The sequence below is a fragment of the Zonotrichia albicollis genome, chromosome 16 (genome assembly GCF_047830755.1).
Source record: "Zonotrichia albicollis isolate bZonAlb1 chromosome 16, bZonAlb1.hap1, whole genome shotgun sequence".
In the NCBI taxonomy this organism is placed as follows: Eukaryota; Metazoa; Chordata; class Aves; order Passeriformes; family Passerellidae; genus Zonotrichia; species Zonotrichia albicollis.
Genome location: NC_133834.1, coordinates 7582483 through 7598485, shown reverse-complemented (window position 1 = coordinate 7598485; position 16003 = coordinate 7582483). Strand labels below are relative to the sequence as shown.

General features: G+C 41.0%; 2 protein-coding genes across 2 annotated transcripts; one reads left to right on the top strand and one right to left on the bottom strand.

The window, feature by feature from the left end:
* The first annotated feature begins 138 nt into the window (after positions 1-138).
* On the top strand, positions 139-9496 carry LOC102068749 (acyl-coenzyme A synthetase ACSM4, mitochondrial). Its single transcript, XM_005487333.4, has 13 exons — positions 139-707; positions 1164-1374; positions 1753-1960; positions 2076-2219; positions 2467-2623; positions 2907-2986; positions 3731-3854; positions 4367-4447; positions 4559-4660; positions 5011-5138; positions 5818-5917; positions 6725-6844; positions 7657-9496. The coding sequence occupies exons 1-13, from the start codon at positions 507-509 to the stop codon at positions 7741-7743; spliced, it is 1743 nt and encodes a 580-aa protein (XP_005487390.4). The 5' UTR covers positions 139-506; the 3' UTR covers positions 7744-9496.
* Positions 9497-12160: 2664 nt separating this feature from the next.
* THUMPD1 (THUMP domain 1 NAT10 acetyltransferase adaptor) lies at positions 12161-15693 on the bottom strand. Its single transcript, XM_005487334.3, has 4 exons — positions 15428-15693; positions 15010-15190; positions 14436-14684; positions 12161-13868 (listed from the first exon to the last, which is right to left on the bottom strand). The coding sequence occupies exons 1-4, from the start codon at positions 15641-15643 to the stop codon at positions 13540-13542; spliced, it is 975 nt and encodes a 324-aa protein (XP_005487391.2). The 5' UTR covers positions 15644-15693; the 3' UTR covers positions 12161-13539.
* Between the last annotated feature and the right edge of the window lie 310 nt (positions 15694-16003).

The window sequence follows — 16003 nt, the reverse complement described above, 5'->3', positions numbered from 1 at the left end:
GTCTCTATCTCAGACTTAGGGGCCACAGAATAAAGTGAAGGCTCTTGGGATTGATGTGGTGAATGGATGGATCAGTCAGCAACTGCTGGGGCTAAAGCAGTGAGATTCTTGATGCAATTAGTTTGGAAACAAGCAGAAAAGAAAAAGGAATTGAGAATCAGATACTGCATGTATGAAGCAGGAATATTCTTCTAATGTAAAGAATAATATGTGATGTTGTGTTTTACTATGGAGAGTTGTGGGCAATTAATTTAAAAATTAAAAATATGAGAAAGGAGGACAGGGAACTTTACATTTAATTAGCATGTTAAAATCATCAGTCTGGCTCTGACTAGCCAAGTGACTTTAATGAAGAACTCATTAATTCATAACTGGATTGTCTTTGGATAATCTCAATATTATTTTTCTTTTTTTTTGCTGGTTTGGTTTTTGTTTGTTTGTTGTTGCAGGATTCACAGCAACAATTCTTATATAGTGTACAGCATCTAGACACACAGTCTTCAGCCATGAAGCTGCTGTTGAAGTTACAGAATCTAAAATTCTTGTGGACTCTGAAGCCTCCTAACAGGACTTTCCATGGACATCCCAGGCTGCTTTCCTCTGATGTATATTCCCAGTATGAGTCCATCAGACAGGGCAAACAGGAAATACCGAAGTACTTTAACTTTGCAAGTGATGTACTGGACAAATGGTCTGAGATTGAAAAGGTAGGTGATCTTCTGTTGTGCCAATGAAATACTTTAATTTTAAATTTCATTTGAAATAAGCTGGGATTTCTTCTTTATAAAAGCAATCAGTTGCCAAGTAAAATTTGCATTAGGAAATTATACAAAAGTTCATTGTTTCTTGCTTTATTTATTGTTATTTTGTAGGACCATTAATGCACAGTGAAAGGCTTAAACTGAAATAGGATCCAGACTAGGACTTGGGTCTGGAGACAATTAGGCTGGTAAACATTTCAAGTTCAGAAAAGAAGAATTTATTGGGAATAACTGAGCTTGATAAACAGCAAATCCTGATCCTTTAGGGACAAGAAAAAAAATAACTAATATGCCAGCTATGTCAAATACTCAAATCTTCCGTAATTTTCAGATGTCTGTGCATTATTATTTCATGGTCTTTCAGAAGAAAATCTTTTATGTTTAAATTCCTATGTTTCATAGGCTGGAAAGAGACCACCAAACCCTGCTTTCTGGTGGGTAAATGGCGAAGGAGAAGAAGTGAAGTGGAGCTTTGAGGAGCTGGAGTTCCTGTCTCGGAAAGTGGCCAATGTACTGACTAAAGAATGTGGGCTGCAGAAGGGAGATAGGCTTATCCTGATCCTACCACGAATTCCAGAATGGTGGCTGGTCAAGGTGGCTTGCATGAGAGCAGGTCAGTGAGGTCAAATGGTCATTGCAAATCAGAATGGATATGGTTTATCAAGGAAAAATAGTGTAATAATCCAGTGAGTGGACTGGCTGCCAGGCAGTCCTGAAGGGTTTTCACCAGGGGCCATAGGAGAATTAGCTCATGCAGTGGGCAAGAAGATGGCAGAAGGCAGGGAAGAGCCATGGAAGTCACCAGGCAGGTCCACATTTCATTCCTGACAGGAGAGCACAGACATCTGCATTAACCTAATCTAAGTGTTTGGCTGGGGAACACCAGGGCAAATCTGTATCAGAGATCAGTTTGGGAATATTTAATAGCTTAGGCTCTTAGAAAAGAATCAGACATAGAAAAACACCAGCACTAACTTTATCTGTCTTCCAGGAATTGTCATAATCCCAGGAACATCCCAGTTATCAGCCAAGGACATACTGTACCGACTCCAGGCATCCAAGGCCGCGTGCATCGTTACCACTGACAAACTGGCTCCTGCAGTGGATTCAGTGGCATCCCAGTGCCAGCTCCTGAAAACCAAGCTAATGGTGTCCAAAGGCAGCAGGGAGGGATGGCTGAACTTCACTGAGCTGTACCAGTGAGTGTGACTGAGCGCCACTGCAGTCACGGGGACAGAGCAGACCTGTTCCCACAAGCACTCATTTACATCAGCTGCAACCATTGAAGTTATAATTACATTCTCCTTTTTACAGAAATCAATCTGCTGACCATTCATGCATCAAAACAAGGATTCAAGACCCAATGATGATCTTCTTTACCAGTGGAACTACAGGTTCTCCAAAAATGACTCAACATTCCCAGGGCAGTCTTGGTTTCAGACCCCTTTTAAGTGAAAGGTATGAAAGAGTTAAGCCTGGTTGAACATAAGATAATTGAAGCTGCATAGTACAGCTATTGTAAAAAAGAACTGAGAAATACCAGTGTACGTCCCTAGCCTTTCTCCCTTTGAAATCAGAGTAAAAACTCCATCAAATTTCTAGGGACTAGGATCACCCCAGTGTCTCAATCTTCCAATTAATATCTCTTACCCTCTTTCTGGGTATGTTTTATTTTTACTTTTTTTTTTTTTTTTCTCTCTATCAGGTACTGGTTGGATTTGACTCCCTCTCAAATGATATGGAACACTGCAGACACAGGATGGATACTAACTTCAATAGCATCTTTTTTTGATCCTTGGGTTTTTGGATCATGTGTCTTTATACATAACCTACCACAGACTGACTCAGAAGTTATCCTAAATGTAAGGGAAAAACTCATGGAAATGTATTCATCTGCAGAAGGCATGCCAAAAACAATTCTTGAGAGCATCCACAGATTTCATTGTGTTGTGTTTGAGATATTGTATTGTTGTATAAAGCCCTACTTTCATTTTTTATTGTATACAGAAGGGAACAAACATGCAATCCATTCATACATTTTGCTCATGGCTGGTGAGCACATGAACAAAACTCATCCAAACAGCATTAAATGCCTGCCATTCACTCTAGTGCTTCACATGTCCTTCTTATTGTTTAATCCTCTAGACTCTCTGCAGATTCCCAATTGATGCCCTGGTTGGTGCTCCAACACTGTTCCGCATGCTGGTGCAAAATGATCTGTCCAAGTATGTAAAAAAATTATTTAGTAATGTTTAATTTACCCTAACTAAATTAGTCATCTCCTATATCTAACTGCTTGACCCAAACTAGGGCAATAATTTATTTGAAAATATCCTTGATGAGAATCCTTGACCATCATGCAAAATTTGAGTTTTGCTGAGGTTTTTGATCAGAGAAACTTGATGTTTTCCCTCAGAAATTTGAGACTTATGCTACTGTACTTGTGAGTATGAAACTCAGAGTCTGTTAAATACTTTGTCATAATTTTTGTCTACCACATTAATTGTCCAGACTTTGGGAAGGACTTCGTCCTAGAAAATGCATGTCAGCATAACTGTGAGGGAATTATTTGTTGTGGCAGTTGTACCTCACCCCCTCTTCCAGTTCTCACTGCCTGTCATTGTTCCTTCCTTTCCTTTTGAACTTTCTTGCTTGGCCTCTTGCAGAGGGTCAGCAATCAGGGCCCTGGCTCAGCAGATCAGTATTGGCTTATTTATAATCCCAGCTGACTTCAGCAAAAATTTTATTTTTCACATGTTTAAGTCTGACTGCTACTTATGGAGAGTGTTGAGCACAGAGCCATATCCCTGTTGTATTGAGAGCCGAAGGATCAGGGCCCCTCTGATTTCCCCACGTTGTGGCACTAACTCTCCCAGTAAACAGCTCTCCCATGGTGCTCACCCTTGCCTGCTCCTGGTTTCCCCTCTAGATTTAAGTATTGCCTTTCTTCTTTTTAACTCCCTGTGAAGATACAAATTCATGAGCCTGAAGTACTGCATAAGTGGAGGGGAACCACTCAACCCAGAAGTCATGGAGCAGTGGAAGAGCTACACTGGGCTGGACATCCATGAAGTGTATGGCCAGACTGAAATGGTACATCTGTAGGGACAATGGCCTATTAAATCTCTGGAATTTCTTTTTGCTGTAAAGTTTGCTGTAAGAACACATTCTGTTTCCTCCTTCACATGTCTGTGAATGTTTCAGTAATTCCCTTCCCTGGTAACCCCTGAAAGAACTCCCTCTCAAGGCTCTCCTCACAGAACCTGCCAGGAACATGAGGGTTTGGGAGGGAATGTGCTGTAATATTTCCACAAATGTCCTTAAGCTAATTCCAAGTAACAGTGTCAGTCAAGAGGGCAGAGTTTGAATCTAAGGGAAGAAGACTGGTTAGCAGAGGACATGAATTTTTCACAGAGAATGGAACAGGATTATTTCAGGGAGTTTTATGATTTTGCTTATCCCTACCATACAGCACTGACATATAGGATCCTATGAATCTTAATTCCTTACTTTAGAATTAGTCTGGAAACTACATTTATTGAATTAAGTGTGAATGTAGCAATTTTCTTCTGAAAAGCTTTGGTTTGATTTTGATTTTTTTACAGGGAGTAATCTGCTCTATTTCTAAAGGAATGAAGATTAAACCTGGATCAATGGGGAAAGCAGCTCCCCTTTATGATGTTCAGGTTTGTTGACTGCTCTTTAGATTCTGTCGTGGGGGATTTTTTATTTGGTTGGATTTGTGTTTGGAGTTTGTTTTTCCATTGGACTAAAATAAGAACTGTTTTTCATTCTAGATCGTAGACAAAAATGCCAATATCCTGCCTCCAGGACAACAGGGGGAAATTGCTATCAGAAGCAAACCTATAAGGCCACTTGGTTTTTTCTCTGAATATTTAGTAAGAACTTTATTTTATTCCTTGCCACCACTACCAATCTCCCCAAAGGCTCTCCAATTGCATAGTGGTCCTAAAAGGTGGACATTTTTCACAATTTTATTATTTATTACCAGGGTAATTTATTTGAATTGGTGGGTGTTAGAAAATGAAAGAAAATAATTTAGGATCAAGATAATTTTTTTCTTAAAGAATAGAAATTATTTTAAACCTATTTTATTGTATCTTATAGCAATATCAGTACATCCTTGACTGAAAAATTAAGTTGCAGTGCACTTGTTATGTGTGTTATAGCATAATGTATAGCAAATGCATGCTCAAAATCTAAACTACTGCTTGTAAACCACTTTAAGGACAACCCTAAGAAAACTGCAGAAAGTGAACGTGGGGATTTTTATGTCACTGGAGACAGAGGGACAATGGATGAAGAGGGATATTTCCAGTTTATTGGCAGAGACGATGACATCATCATTTCTTCAGGGTCAGTCTGCACACACCCATTCCAGACCTGCCATTGTATATCCTCACATGTTGTGTTGTATATTCTTACATGTGAGCTTCTGGCATCATAATCCTGTGACAGGAATGTATTGACTTCTTGATTTTGGAATACTTGCTGTTATTATTAGCTTTTCACAGACCTGGAGTATCATCTCTGTGATGACACTGTATCCATTTCCCCTGCAACATCTCGTGTGTTTCAACAAAGAATGAAGACTTCAGCTGGCAAAGGGGGAATGTTTATATAGTTTACTTTTTGACTAAAATTGAAGCAACTTCTATTGGATTCAACGAGCTTTTGAAACAATTTATTTTTAACATGTTGAAAGGAAAGAACTTGATATTGTATGATGTGATCCCATAACGTGGCACAGGCTGCTGCTGCAGACCCCAGCCACAGGGTGGGGTGGAGCTCCAGCCCAAGAGCCCCAAGGAGAGGGGACAGATGGAGAAGTATCTCGGCCACAAACACCACTATGAAATGCTCCTACTTCCAACCCAGCCAGCTCTCCTATTTTGCCTAAAACTTGTATAGCTGGTTATTGATTTGTTGTGGCATTGCTTTTTTTTCCTCAACATGAAAATTTAAAAACTTTTGGTACTGTTTTTTCCAGACAAAAAGCAAGAGCCAAACCTCATTTTTCTTTTTCCTGACCTAGGTATCGCATCGGGCCATTTGAAGTAGAGAGTGCCCTGATAGAGCACCCAGCTGTGGTGGAAACAGCTGTTGTCAGCAGCCCAGACCCCCTCAGAGGAGAGGTAAGGAGGGGGGAAGCTATGCATTTGTCCAAATATGTAATGATATCAAGGAATTTCTACTTTATTGAAAAACTTAAAGCTCTAAGGCAATAATGTCATCTTAGAATCATGGAATTGGTTAGGTTGGAAAATACCTCTGAGATCATTGAGTCCAACCATGAACCCAGCACTGTCAGGTCCACAAATACACCATGTCCCTGAGCACCACACCTACTTCCATCATGGATAACCCCAGTGGGGCTGACAAGCAAAATCCCTTCCCATTTACATGCCTTTGTTCTTCTGAGTTTCTTTTCATCCCAAGGTCTTCTCTGTGGAGAACACCACTGTGATGTTTACTTTGCCTTTGTTCTTAAGCATGTGTCTATACAATTAAATTGTCATTTATGACTCTTGGTGTAGCCAAAGTTCTACTGCACTTGCCTGAGAATTAGACATGGGCTGCAGGTGTGGTAAATGCACAGTCCTGTGCCAGGATAACAGTGCTTACTGTCCTTAGTTTGAACTTCAGAGAGAAACAAAATGTCCCTTAGCTTCAGAGAGAACTCCACAGACACATTTTATTGCCCCTTCCTCTTGGCTGCTGCTGAGAAGGGAAAAGGGGTCTTATTTGTAATAAGACTGTCCTTTAGACTTTCCCTTCTGCACATATACATGCAGAAGCTGGCACAATAATTTCTTATCCTGTGCTGGTTTCTCTGTTCCTCATGACTGTTGTGGCTCTGAGCAGTGCTGCTCTCTGGTAACTGCACATCAGCCCTTAAATAAATGTGGTATCAGATCACTTTTGTTAATTTTACCTTACAGGTTGTGAAAGCATTTGTGGTTCTGTCCCCAACTTTTCCATCCACTGACCTGAAGAGCTTAACTCGTGACTTGCAGGACCATGTTAAGAAAACTACTGCTCCATATAAATATCCTAGAAAGGTAAATATTTCTGAGAAGAAACTTTAAAACAGGGTACCCTTCCCTAAATCTCAGGAGAATTACCATTTAGATTTTCATGATTCATTTAAAAGAGACAGCAGTAGAGATTCATTTCACTGGCTCCAGAAGACCTTTCCTAAATAACTTTAGTTTAGAATGTTTTTCATGAGTTTGTGTAAAGTACTTTTTCAAACTTCTCAGAATTTTCTAGATTTTGTATATCCCAGGCAGATCTCCATGTTCTAAGTCAGACTCACAATCATAATTCTCCGTTTTGTGTTTAACCTTCAAACAAGCACTTCCTATGCCTTTAAGGTAGCATATGACTGAATCTAAAGTTTTTACCCACTGATCATTACAAGTAATAAACTGACCCAAGGCCAAGAGGATACACTTGGTGTTTCTTGGTAATCCCAGCACCACAGGAAAAGATCTACTGCAATGCCTTAGCTAACTTGAGCAGAACTCGCAGACCTAAGAACCATTAAAGACTTTGGGGCTGTAACATCCTTTTCTTTCTTCTTTTTGTCATTCATCTCTGACCTCTGATACCATTCAGGCATTTGCCCTTCTGCTTTGAGTTACTGTACTCAGTTTGGGCAGCTGAGAGGCAGCTGTGCTGATGTTTGGCCATCTAGGCAGCCCCAGAGATGGTTTCACAAGTGGCACAATGTGCACTTTGGTTTGGCTTGGATTTGAGGCAGGCAGCTCTTACTGATGGGAGCCCTCTCAGTTTTCCACATATGCTTGGAGAATTTTGGAAAACCAGCTCTGCAGAACATGCAGCATTGCCTTCTCCCTATTTTATCTAGGTGGAATTTGTCAAAGAGCTGCCAAAGACAGTCACTGGGAAGATCAAGAGGAATGAGTTAAGAGACAAAGAGTGGGGACGGATATAGCATTGTTTGGAATTTAACAGAACTTCTTCCATTCCATTAGCACTATAAACATTTCACTACTATAGCTGCCATCATTCTGATCTCTTTTTGTTAAGTGCCTGAGCATCAAAAAACTACAGGTAACATCAAGATGTAATATTTGTGCCTGCTTGCTGAGTTTCCAATGTCAGTACCTGACTGAATTGTATTATTCTGGGTGAAAAATAAAATTTTCAATAGACAACTTCAATAGCCTTTCCCTTTGAGACTTCCTCACCATCCCTCTTGCAGCCCAGCTTCTATTTGATGTTATTCTTGAGAGACAATAAAAATATAATGCCCACATTTGAAAAGGTATTTTACATCAAATATATTTTGATTCACTATTTCCTGAGAGTTTATCCTGACATCCAAAGCTTATGGAAAGGACATGATGACTGGTATGGTCACTATATGGGTTCAAAAAATGCAACATTATGAAGAGGTTGGAAAAGAACATCTTTTCTGGTGCCACTGGATAGTGGCAGTAAAAGTCCTAAAAATGCATTGTTACAGATGGGGGATTAGCAGCTTTATTGGATAGGTTCAAAATCCACATTTTTGGTGGTAGGATGAGAACATCTTTTCTTTTGAAAGTGTCTTGTCTCTTCCAAGCACTAGTCAGGAGTGGAATTCTCAATGCAAGGCTGGAAGTATTCTGAAATGGATATGAACATAAGATCCCATCTTTTGCTTTAAAAACCCCTCTGAGGTAAATGAAATTGGAATTGAGATTATGTTTAGTTATGAGAAATAATAGATGATGCTGTTATGCATAATGAGAAATTAGTTAGCTGTAGAAATTCACAGTATGTGCTTAATGTTGCACATATACCTACATATGGTATATATAAATATATGGGGTTTGTATGCATTTGGCACATAAAACTGCTATGCTTGCATTAGTAAGAAAGTTAATATTTAGTTTTATGTCTTGAAATGCTTAATGCATTTCCAGAATGGGTTTGGAACTTGGTCCTTCAGATTTTCTGGATTGTGATTTTTGTGACTTTGCTTCAGTTATTTTAGCCAGTTCATTGAGCAGGAGCATTTTATAAGTGATCTACAACTTCACTTCCTTTCCCACAATACCAAAACTTGGAATTAAGCTTTAATGAAAAACAGAACAGCCTTTAGAGAAGTTTGGGTTTAGTTATTTAAAAGAATTTCAGATTGTTGCTATAAAACCAACTTTTCTGCTAATACTTGATCTAGGTCTAAATAATCATCCTGTAAGAATAAAAAACGAACACAATTTATAAATGAAATGCACATAAGCTTATCTGTTTGAAAAGGGTTTGTTATTGAAAAGATCAGTAGTAGAAGGGGTAATTTGCCAAGTTTGGCCATCACACTCAAGTGTTAGATTTAAGATTCAGAACTCACCATCACTGTCTGAGCTTCCATCAGCTGTGGCAGAGCAACAGAGCTCAGCAGCTGCTAATTTGTTAATTACAATCCAAATAAAGTCCTTAAAATCCAAAATAAAGTTATCGTCAAACACAATCTCACAGGCTTCTAGTGAGTGTAGAAAATTAAATCCCCCATGGAAGCAAGTAGTTTGTTTAATGTGATTCTACCAGAAGAAAAGGGAACAAAATAAGCTTGTGCTCAAACGTGGCCGTAGCAGGGTTTTAAACTTCCCTTCCCTTTTCCTGTATTACAGCTTTGTTCTGAGAGATTAATTTTTCTCTCCTTCATTCAGTCAGAACAGAAGGAAAACATGTTGGATATCTTAAATGTAATGTTGTATTTTAAATGTAATCCATTTTTGGACAGAATAACAAGAAATCAGATTAGATCTTTAAATGCAATCGAAAAAACATTGAAAAATGTGATCTGCTCACAATTTCAGCATCTGATTCTTTTTAAGGGCATTCAGTTTTCAAATGTGAGTACTTTTTGGAAAAGTAATCCACTTTGAAGTGAAGTAATCAGATTTTTAAAGTAATACATTTATTCCATGTAAGTAATACATTTTTAAATATAATCTAATTATGAACTTTGAAAGTAATTGATTGTAGAGTAAATTTAAAAGTATAATCCTGCAACATGTTTCTAGGTTTTTGGTATTGGTCTGTGCTGGGCTTTAAACAGACCTGGCTAGACTTTTCCCTGAGCCCTGGTAGTGGCACAAATTGTTCATTCCAGCAGGGAAGGGCTTGTTCAGGAGGTTTCTCTGCTGCAGCACAGCCTGCTCAGTCTGCACATTGGGTCAGACAGACTACACGTGTTCTTGCAGTTCTGCAATGATTACCTGAACCTGACCAGAAAAAAAGGAAGAAACAAACTGGTGAATCAAAGCATTTCTGTTTGAAGTGTGGGCAGCAGCCTTTGCTCTGTCACACTGCCCAGGGTTTCAAGCAAACACACAGAGCCCCTCAGTGCTCCAAGGCTGTGCTCACTTTCAGGGGGGTGTGTTTGTCCTGCACTACTGCCTTGAGGAATTACTGAGTCAACCAATTGATATTCCTTGTTTCTCTAAAACAGAACTTACTCTTTTTGTTGGGCACTGGGAGTGATGTGCTGTCTGCCAGCTAAATCCTAAAAAGAGCCTGAAACTTAAATGTGCAGGCTTGCTACAGAAAAGGAGAACAGTTTGTAATGAAACTGCGAAGTTGTGCTGTTTTTCTCTGTCCAGACAAGTGGGGGTTTGTTCAATAACTGTCAAAGATGATGTCTGGGAACATTCAGAGGAAGAAACTGAGAAACACAGAGTGGTGCTCTTTGCTGCTGAGCTCCTCACCAGAACATGCTCATCGTGGATTTCTGTGTATTCCATTTTGTGTATTCCATCCTGATTCCTGTCAGTCTTAAGAGAACAGCCTTCTGAATAAGGGTGGAAGATCACATTGCTGTTCTGCTGCTTTGAAATATTTCTAAAGCAGTATATTCTCTATAACTTTAAATGTACATGGGAAAAAAGGTACTTGAAAATGGTGATAGAAAAGGGAAAAATTGACTAGTCCTTATTTTTTGTATCTGCAGTGCTTTTACTGAAAGCCGCAATATATGTAACTCTGCCAAATGTTATTTTGTGAGAATGTTTTTTAATATTGTTGGTGATCAGACTAGCCAGTACTGGGTTGCATAGAGTTTCAGGATTAAATATAATCAAGGATTTCCTGGGCTGAGGTGTCAGTTCAGACTGTGAGACATTTCCATAACAGTCAAGCTGTTCCAAGGTTATGGGAACAGCAGAGGTTTAGATCATCCCTGCTAGGTCACATCTCACATTTCTTGTTACCTCTCTGTAGCCCCTGCACTTCACACCATGCTGCTACAGCACTTGATTCAGAAGATATAAGCATCAGCTGAACTCTATGGCAAAGGCTGTATTGAGCATAAAAACACCTGTGAACCAGAAAAAAAACAAAAAAAGAAAAAAAAAAGCAGCAGAGTGTTACTTATCTCAGATTTTCCTGGTTCTGCTGTAAACCCTCTACAGGATTAGCTGTTTTAAGATGGTATAACCACAGGGTGATTGCTCTTTGAATAGGAATATAACACAGGAAGGATTTTGCAGCATGATTCTTTTGGGCACAGGATATTACCAGCTGCTTCCAATCAGTGGGAGTTACTGGTGTTACTTAAAGATCTCCCCTACTGTATTTCACTACTGAAATGATAAATGCACTGAATTACATGTAAATTCATTTTTTAATTACACAGCTGTGACCCTCAAGAAAGGCAAGTCAGTACTGGGAAACACCAAGGCTGTGAGATTGGCTTGTTCTTAAATTATCTTCAAGTTTCTCAAGCCAATCTGGGTTTTAATCTAGCACAAGAGGAAGAGTGAATCTCAGGGCCAGGGTTTCAAACCATCCTTGAGTTTCAAGTCAGCATCAGGACAAATTAAGTACACACATTCCACCATCAATGTATCACCTCTTCAGCTGATGGTTGGGTACTGTAATCTTTCCTCAGCACTGGCAGTGACAGCAATTATTTGGCTTTTCATGTTAGGGAGATCATAATAATGTCTTATGGCTTGTCCATGAAGGTTTGAATTCCAAACACTGAAGCACCATTTGAGCATGGGGGGAACTACTGAGCCCAAAAGTGATGGCACAGCAGAAAAGCCAGGGAATTAATGTCTAGACAATGAACACTCAGAAGAGCAAGCTGTAAAATTCAGAAGGAAACTGTAAGCCCTGTAGGCAGACAGGTCAGTGAGAGAGAGGAGGAAAGAAAACTAAAAATCCCAGTTATTACCCTGAGTTTTGTCCTTAGAAGTCAAATAGGCTGTCATGATTACCAACATCAGCCACCAATAAACACTCACAGCTGGCCTTTGTGTCTGGTCTCAGATGATTCTTTCCTTTGTGTGACTCAGACATTGATGGTTTTAATCCACACACAAAAATCTTCAAAAATTTAAAGCAAACACCACAGGAGATAAGAAAGCAGAGTTTTAATAAATGGGCTGCAATGGAGACAGGATTAGGGAAATAAAAGTCCTCTTCATTTTCCAACTTCTGAAACAATTTTGACAGAAGAAGAAAATATAAATTATGAAAGACTTGAACACGTCCTTTTCATTAAACCAAGAGAAGTAATAAATTGTGTTCTTCAAGGTAAGTCTTTTCCCATTAGCAACACACAGGCTTTTATGCTAGAAATGAAATACTAAAGCTAGAAAGTTCTACAGGAGGCATACTCAAAACCCTGTTGGAAAGCAAGTTATAGCTGCACTGGTTTTGGGGGTTTTAAGGGGTCACAGGGACAGTCCACTGCAACAATAGGACAACAGAAAGACTCGCTAGCATTACCTTCAATCTGAAACAAAATTAATACCAAAAAGTTAAAACTGTACCAAAAATTAAAATTTAATTCCCCTTATCTAGTATGGTATAATGGAGAGCTTCTTTCATAAGAAGCTTCCAATCAGTATTTAAATTCAAACTTTGAGACTTAAGAAAAAAAATTTAAACAAGAAACACTTTATAAAATCCCTCAAGGATTGAGTCTTTGGAAAGAGCAGCAAAAGGCTATCTGCAGGAAATTACTCAAAAGGATTCCATTCAGTGATTACAGCATTTACTATAAACCAGTAAGTGCTGCATACACAGCTAATGTAAACACACATGTAGTTTTTGATAAAACCATCTGCAATGCCTGCACTGTACTATTGTTCTAAAACAGTCCCATCTTTTACTCTAAATCATCTCATAATATTCAAGTATTTATATATGTAACAGTTCTTTCCATTCAAGTCAAGACAGCATATCTGTGTATATATATAAATATATGTATAAATCCCCCCATCAAATTATCAGATTTACCTCATTCTGTTGTTCACACAGAAAAATATTACCAAGTTCTGCAGCTGTCAGCTCATTTCCTTCCCAAAATCCTCTGCAACCAACTCTTTTCCAGATCTCTCTGTGACAGTAATTGCTCAGAGCTGCCTCTGTGCTGCCTTTTGGCTTCTGTAGCCCCCAGATGTAACAAAGGAGAGTCCATACATGTCAGGGTGGCCACATCTACATTTACATGCACAGACCCCTGCTTTGTGTGCCAGGTACAGGGAACGTAGAACACAGCTGCAGGAGGACAGCAAGCTTCACCAGAAAGGTGAAGCACTCTTGAGCACCCTTACCTCTGCTGAAATGTCAGTTCCACCTGCAACGAGCATTAAAATTCTTACACTTGTGGATTTTAAAACCAGGACTTCAAAACAAAACCCCTCTCCTCATTGCAACACCCTTTCAGAACTCCAGGGCAACTTTTTTTATATGTTTGGATTACATTTTCCTTTCCCTTATATCACATTTTCTACACTATCAGAGCATCGTTCCCCTTGGGCTCAGATTCTATTTCACTTTGATTCCTGTTTTCTTCTTTTACTTCTTTAGAGCTCTTCTCCTGCTCCTCAGTTTCTGCTTTTGCTACCTCTGAATTCTGTTCTTCTGTCACACTTGATGGGTTTTGTTGTGCATCTTCTTTGTTGCTCTTCACCACCTCCTGCAGATTGTATTTCCTGAACAGAACATAGTCCCTCACCACACTTAGGCAACAGACGGTTTTTATGATTTCCACCACAATTGTGTATTGTGGATTATTAAGATCAACCTTGTTTTCTGGATTGAGGCTGCCCACAATTCCTGTAAAAGAAGATGCAATTTAAAAGATGCTGGGAAAACTCTTTAAGAGCATAAGCATGTCTTGTTTCTCAGAAATTGCAGTGAGATAATTTTTCAGCTACTTCCGTCCTACTGGGGGTACATTCTGAGAGTCCCGCTCTGTTCTGCCATTTTAAGCAATTACAAAAATAATTGGCTATAACTGAGGAGGATCTTGCCTCATCTCTTAATTTTTATCCATTTCACAAAATACTTAGGTAAGGTACAGCTTTTATATGAGTGAAATATTGAACAGAAATTGTAACATTATTATTTTAATAAAGCATCTAGAGAGAAAGCCTAATAGCAATCATTTCAAAGCACATATAACTGATACTGCAAATTATATTCAATATTGTTCTCTCTTCTGCTTATAGTCTCTTAAGTTACCAACACCAACAAGGAATACTCATGTCAAGCTTTTTTTAAGTGTTAGAGAAGCTTTTAGAATTCAACAAAAAATGTGCATGTCCAATATGACCTCTTTTAACAGTCTGACCCATGTTGTGCATGCAATCTTGTTCTGTTTTGTGTGAAAACCATACATACCTGCCAGTTCCTTAATTACTTCTTCCCTACTCATATGGCTGTTATTACGAGCTTTGTAAACAATCTGAAAAGTACCCTTGTTAGGGGCTTTAAACCACGGCTCAAAAAACGTTTCTGTGTATTTTTTCATATCTTCCATAAAGGCTTTGCAAGTCCCAGAAATGGGCAGCATGCGCAGAATGACTCTTGTTTTCTTCTTTTTAGTGGTGTGCATATCCTTCAGTATATGGTGCACCAGGTTCTCAGGTTCTACAAGAAAATAGTTGGGTATGAGCAAAAAATAAAAAGCATTATCCCTCCTCTTCCCCTTCTAAACAATAAGATGGGAACTTGGCTGCACTGCTGTCAGCCTCAAATCCTTTATATAAGAATTGTTTTACTATACCAAAACTAAATCAAAGATTGTTTTGTCAAAGCAGTTTCCTCTACCTTTAGCTTCTTCACTAACAACAAAATTCAGTGGTATGGCCAAAGGGAAGGGTATTTGTTTGATATACACGTTACTTGGAAGCCACACTCTGTGGCCTTTTACAAACACTTTGAGAGCATTACTCAGCATCAGCAGAAGCCCCACCTATGCCCTGGGTTCTGATGAAGACCACGTTGTTGGCACCGCTCTCCACCGACTGGAACCGCCGCAGCTTCTGCTCCGTCGAGGCACGGATCTGGCCAACCTCCTTCTTCAGAGCAGCCTCGACATCATCCTCATCCTCCTCCCTGTCGCTTCCAGACAGCCTCTCCTCGTGATCTGAAAACTTCACACAGGCACCGTTTGTTGGTGAGCACCGAGCAGCAATGCCCGGCTCACAGCCCGCAAAGGGCCCGCCACACAGGCACGGCCCGGGCCGGCAGCGGGGCTGCGAGGGGCTCGCCCAGAACCTGGGGCATTCGGGGGCATGGCGCACACACATGGCTCCTTCCACACACGCGGCGGGAGCCGAGGCCTCGGGGTGCCGCTGCCCGCCCCGCCAGCCCGCCCCGAGCACACGCACCTGCTCGGGCCCGTAGAGCAGGTCCCCGTACTCGCCCAGCAGGCTGTAGGCCTCCCCCACGCACTTGCGCTCGTTCATGTTGCAGGTGATGAGGATGCCGCGCATGCCGGCCTCCAGCTGCCGCCCGGCGCCGCGGGGCCGCTTGGCCCGGCCGGCCCCGGCCGCGAAGTGCCCCTTGGGCCGCCGCTTCCGCGCCGCCGGCTCGGCCGCGGCCATCGGGCAGCTCCGCCGGCACCGCCGCGATGGCGTCAGCGCCGCGCCCGCCCCGCGCCCGCCCGCCCGGCACAGCGCCGCGCCAGGAGCGGCGGCCGCGGGCACCAGCCAACCCCGGGAGGGAACCGCCGGGAGCCGAACCGCCGGGAGCGAGCCTCCGGAGCGCGGGTCACCGACCCAGGGTAGCGAGCAGTCTGCTGGCGCGCTCAGCCGCGGCCAAGCTCGTAGCCCTTGATGCCTTCGCTTCCCCCGAGCTCCGGTTCCAGAGTTAAAACCTGTGTTAATAATTCCGGAGCTGAGAGGAGCAGCCCTCGATCCAGCTCTGTAACACCGCCTCCGTGCGCTCCACGGAGATGCTTCGGC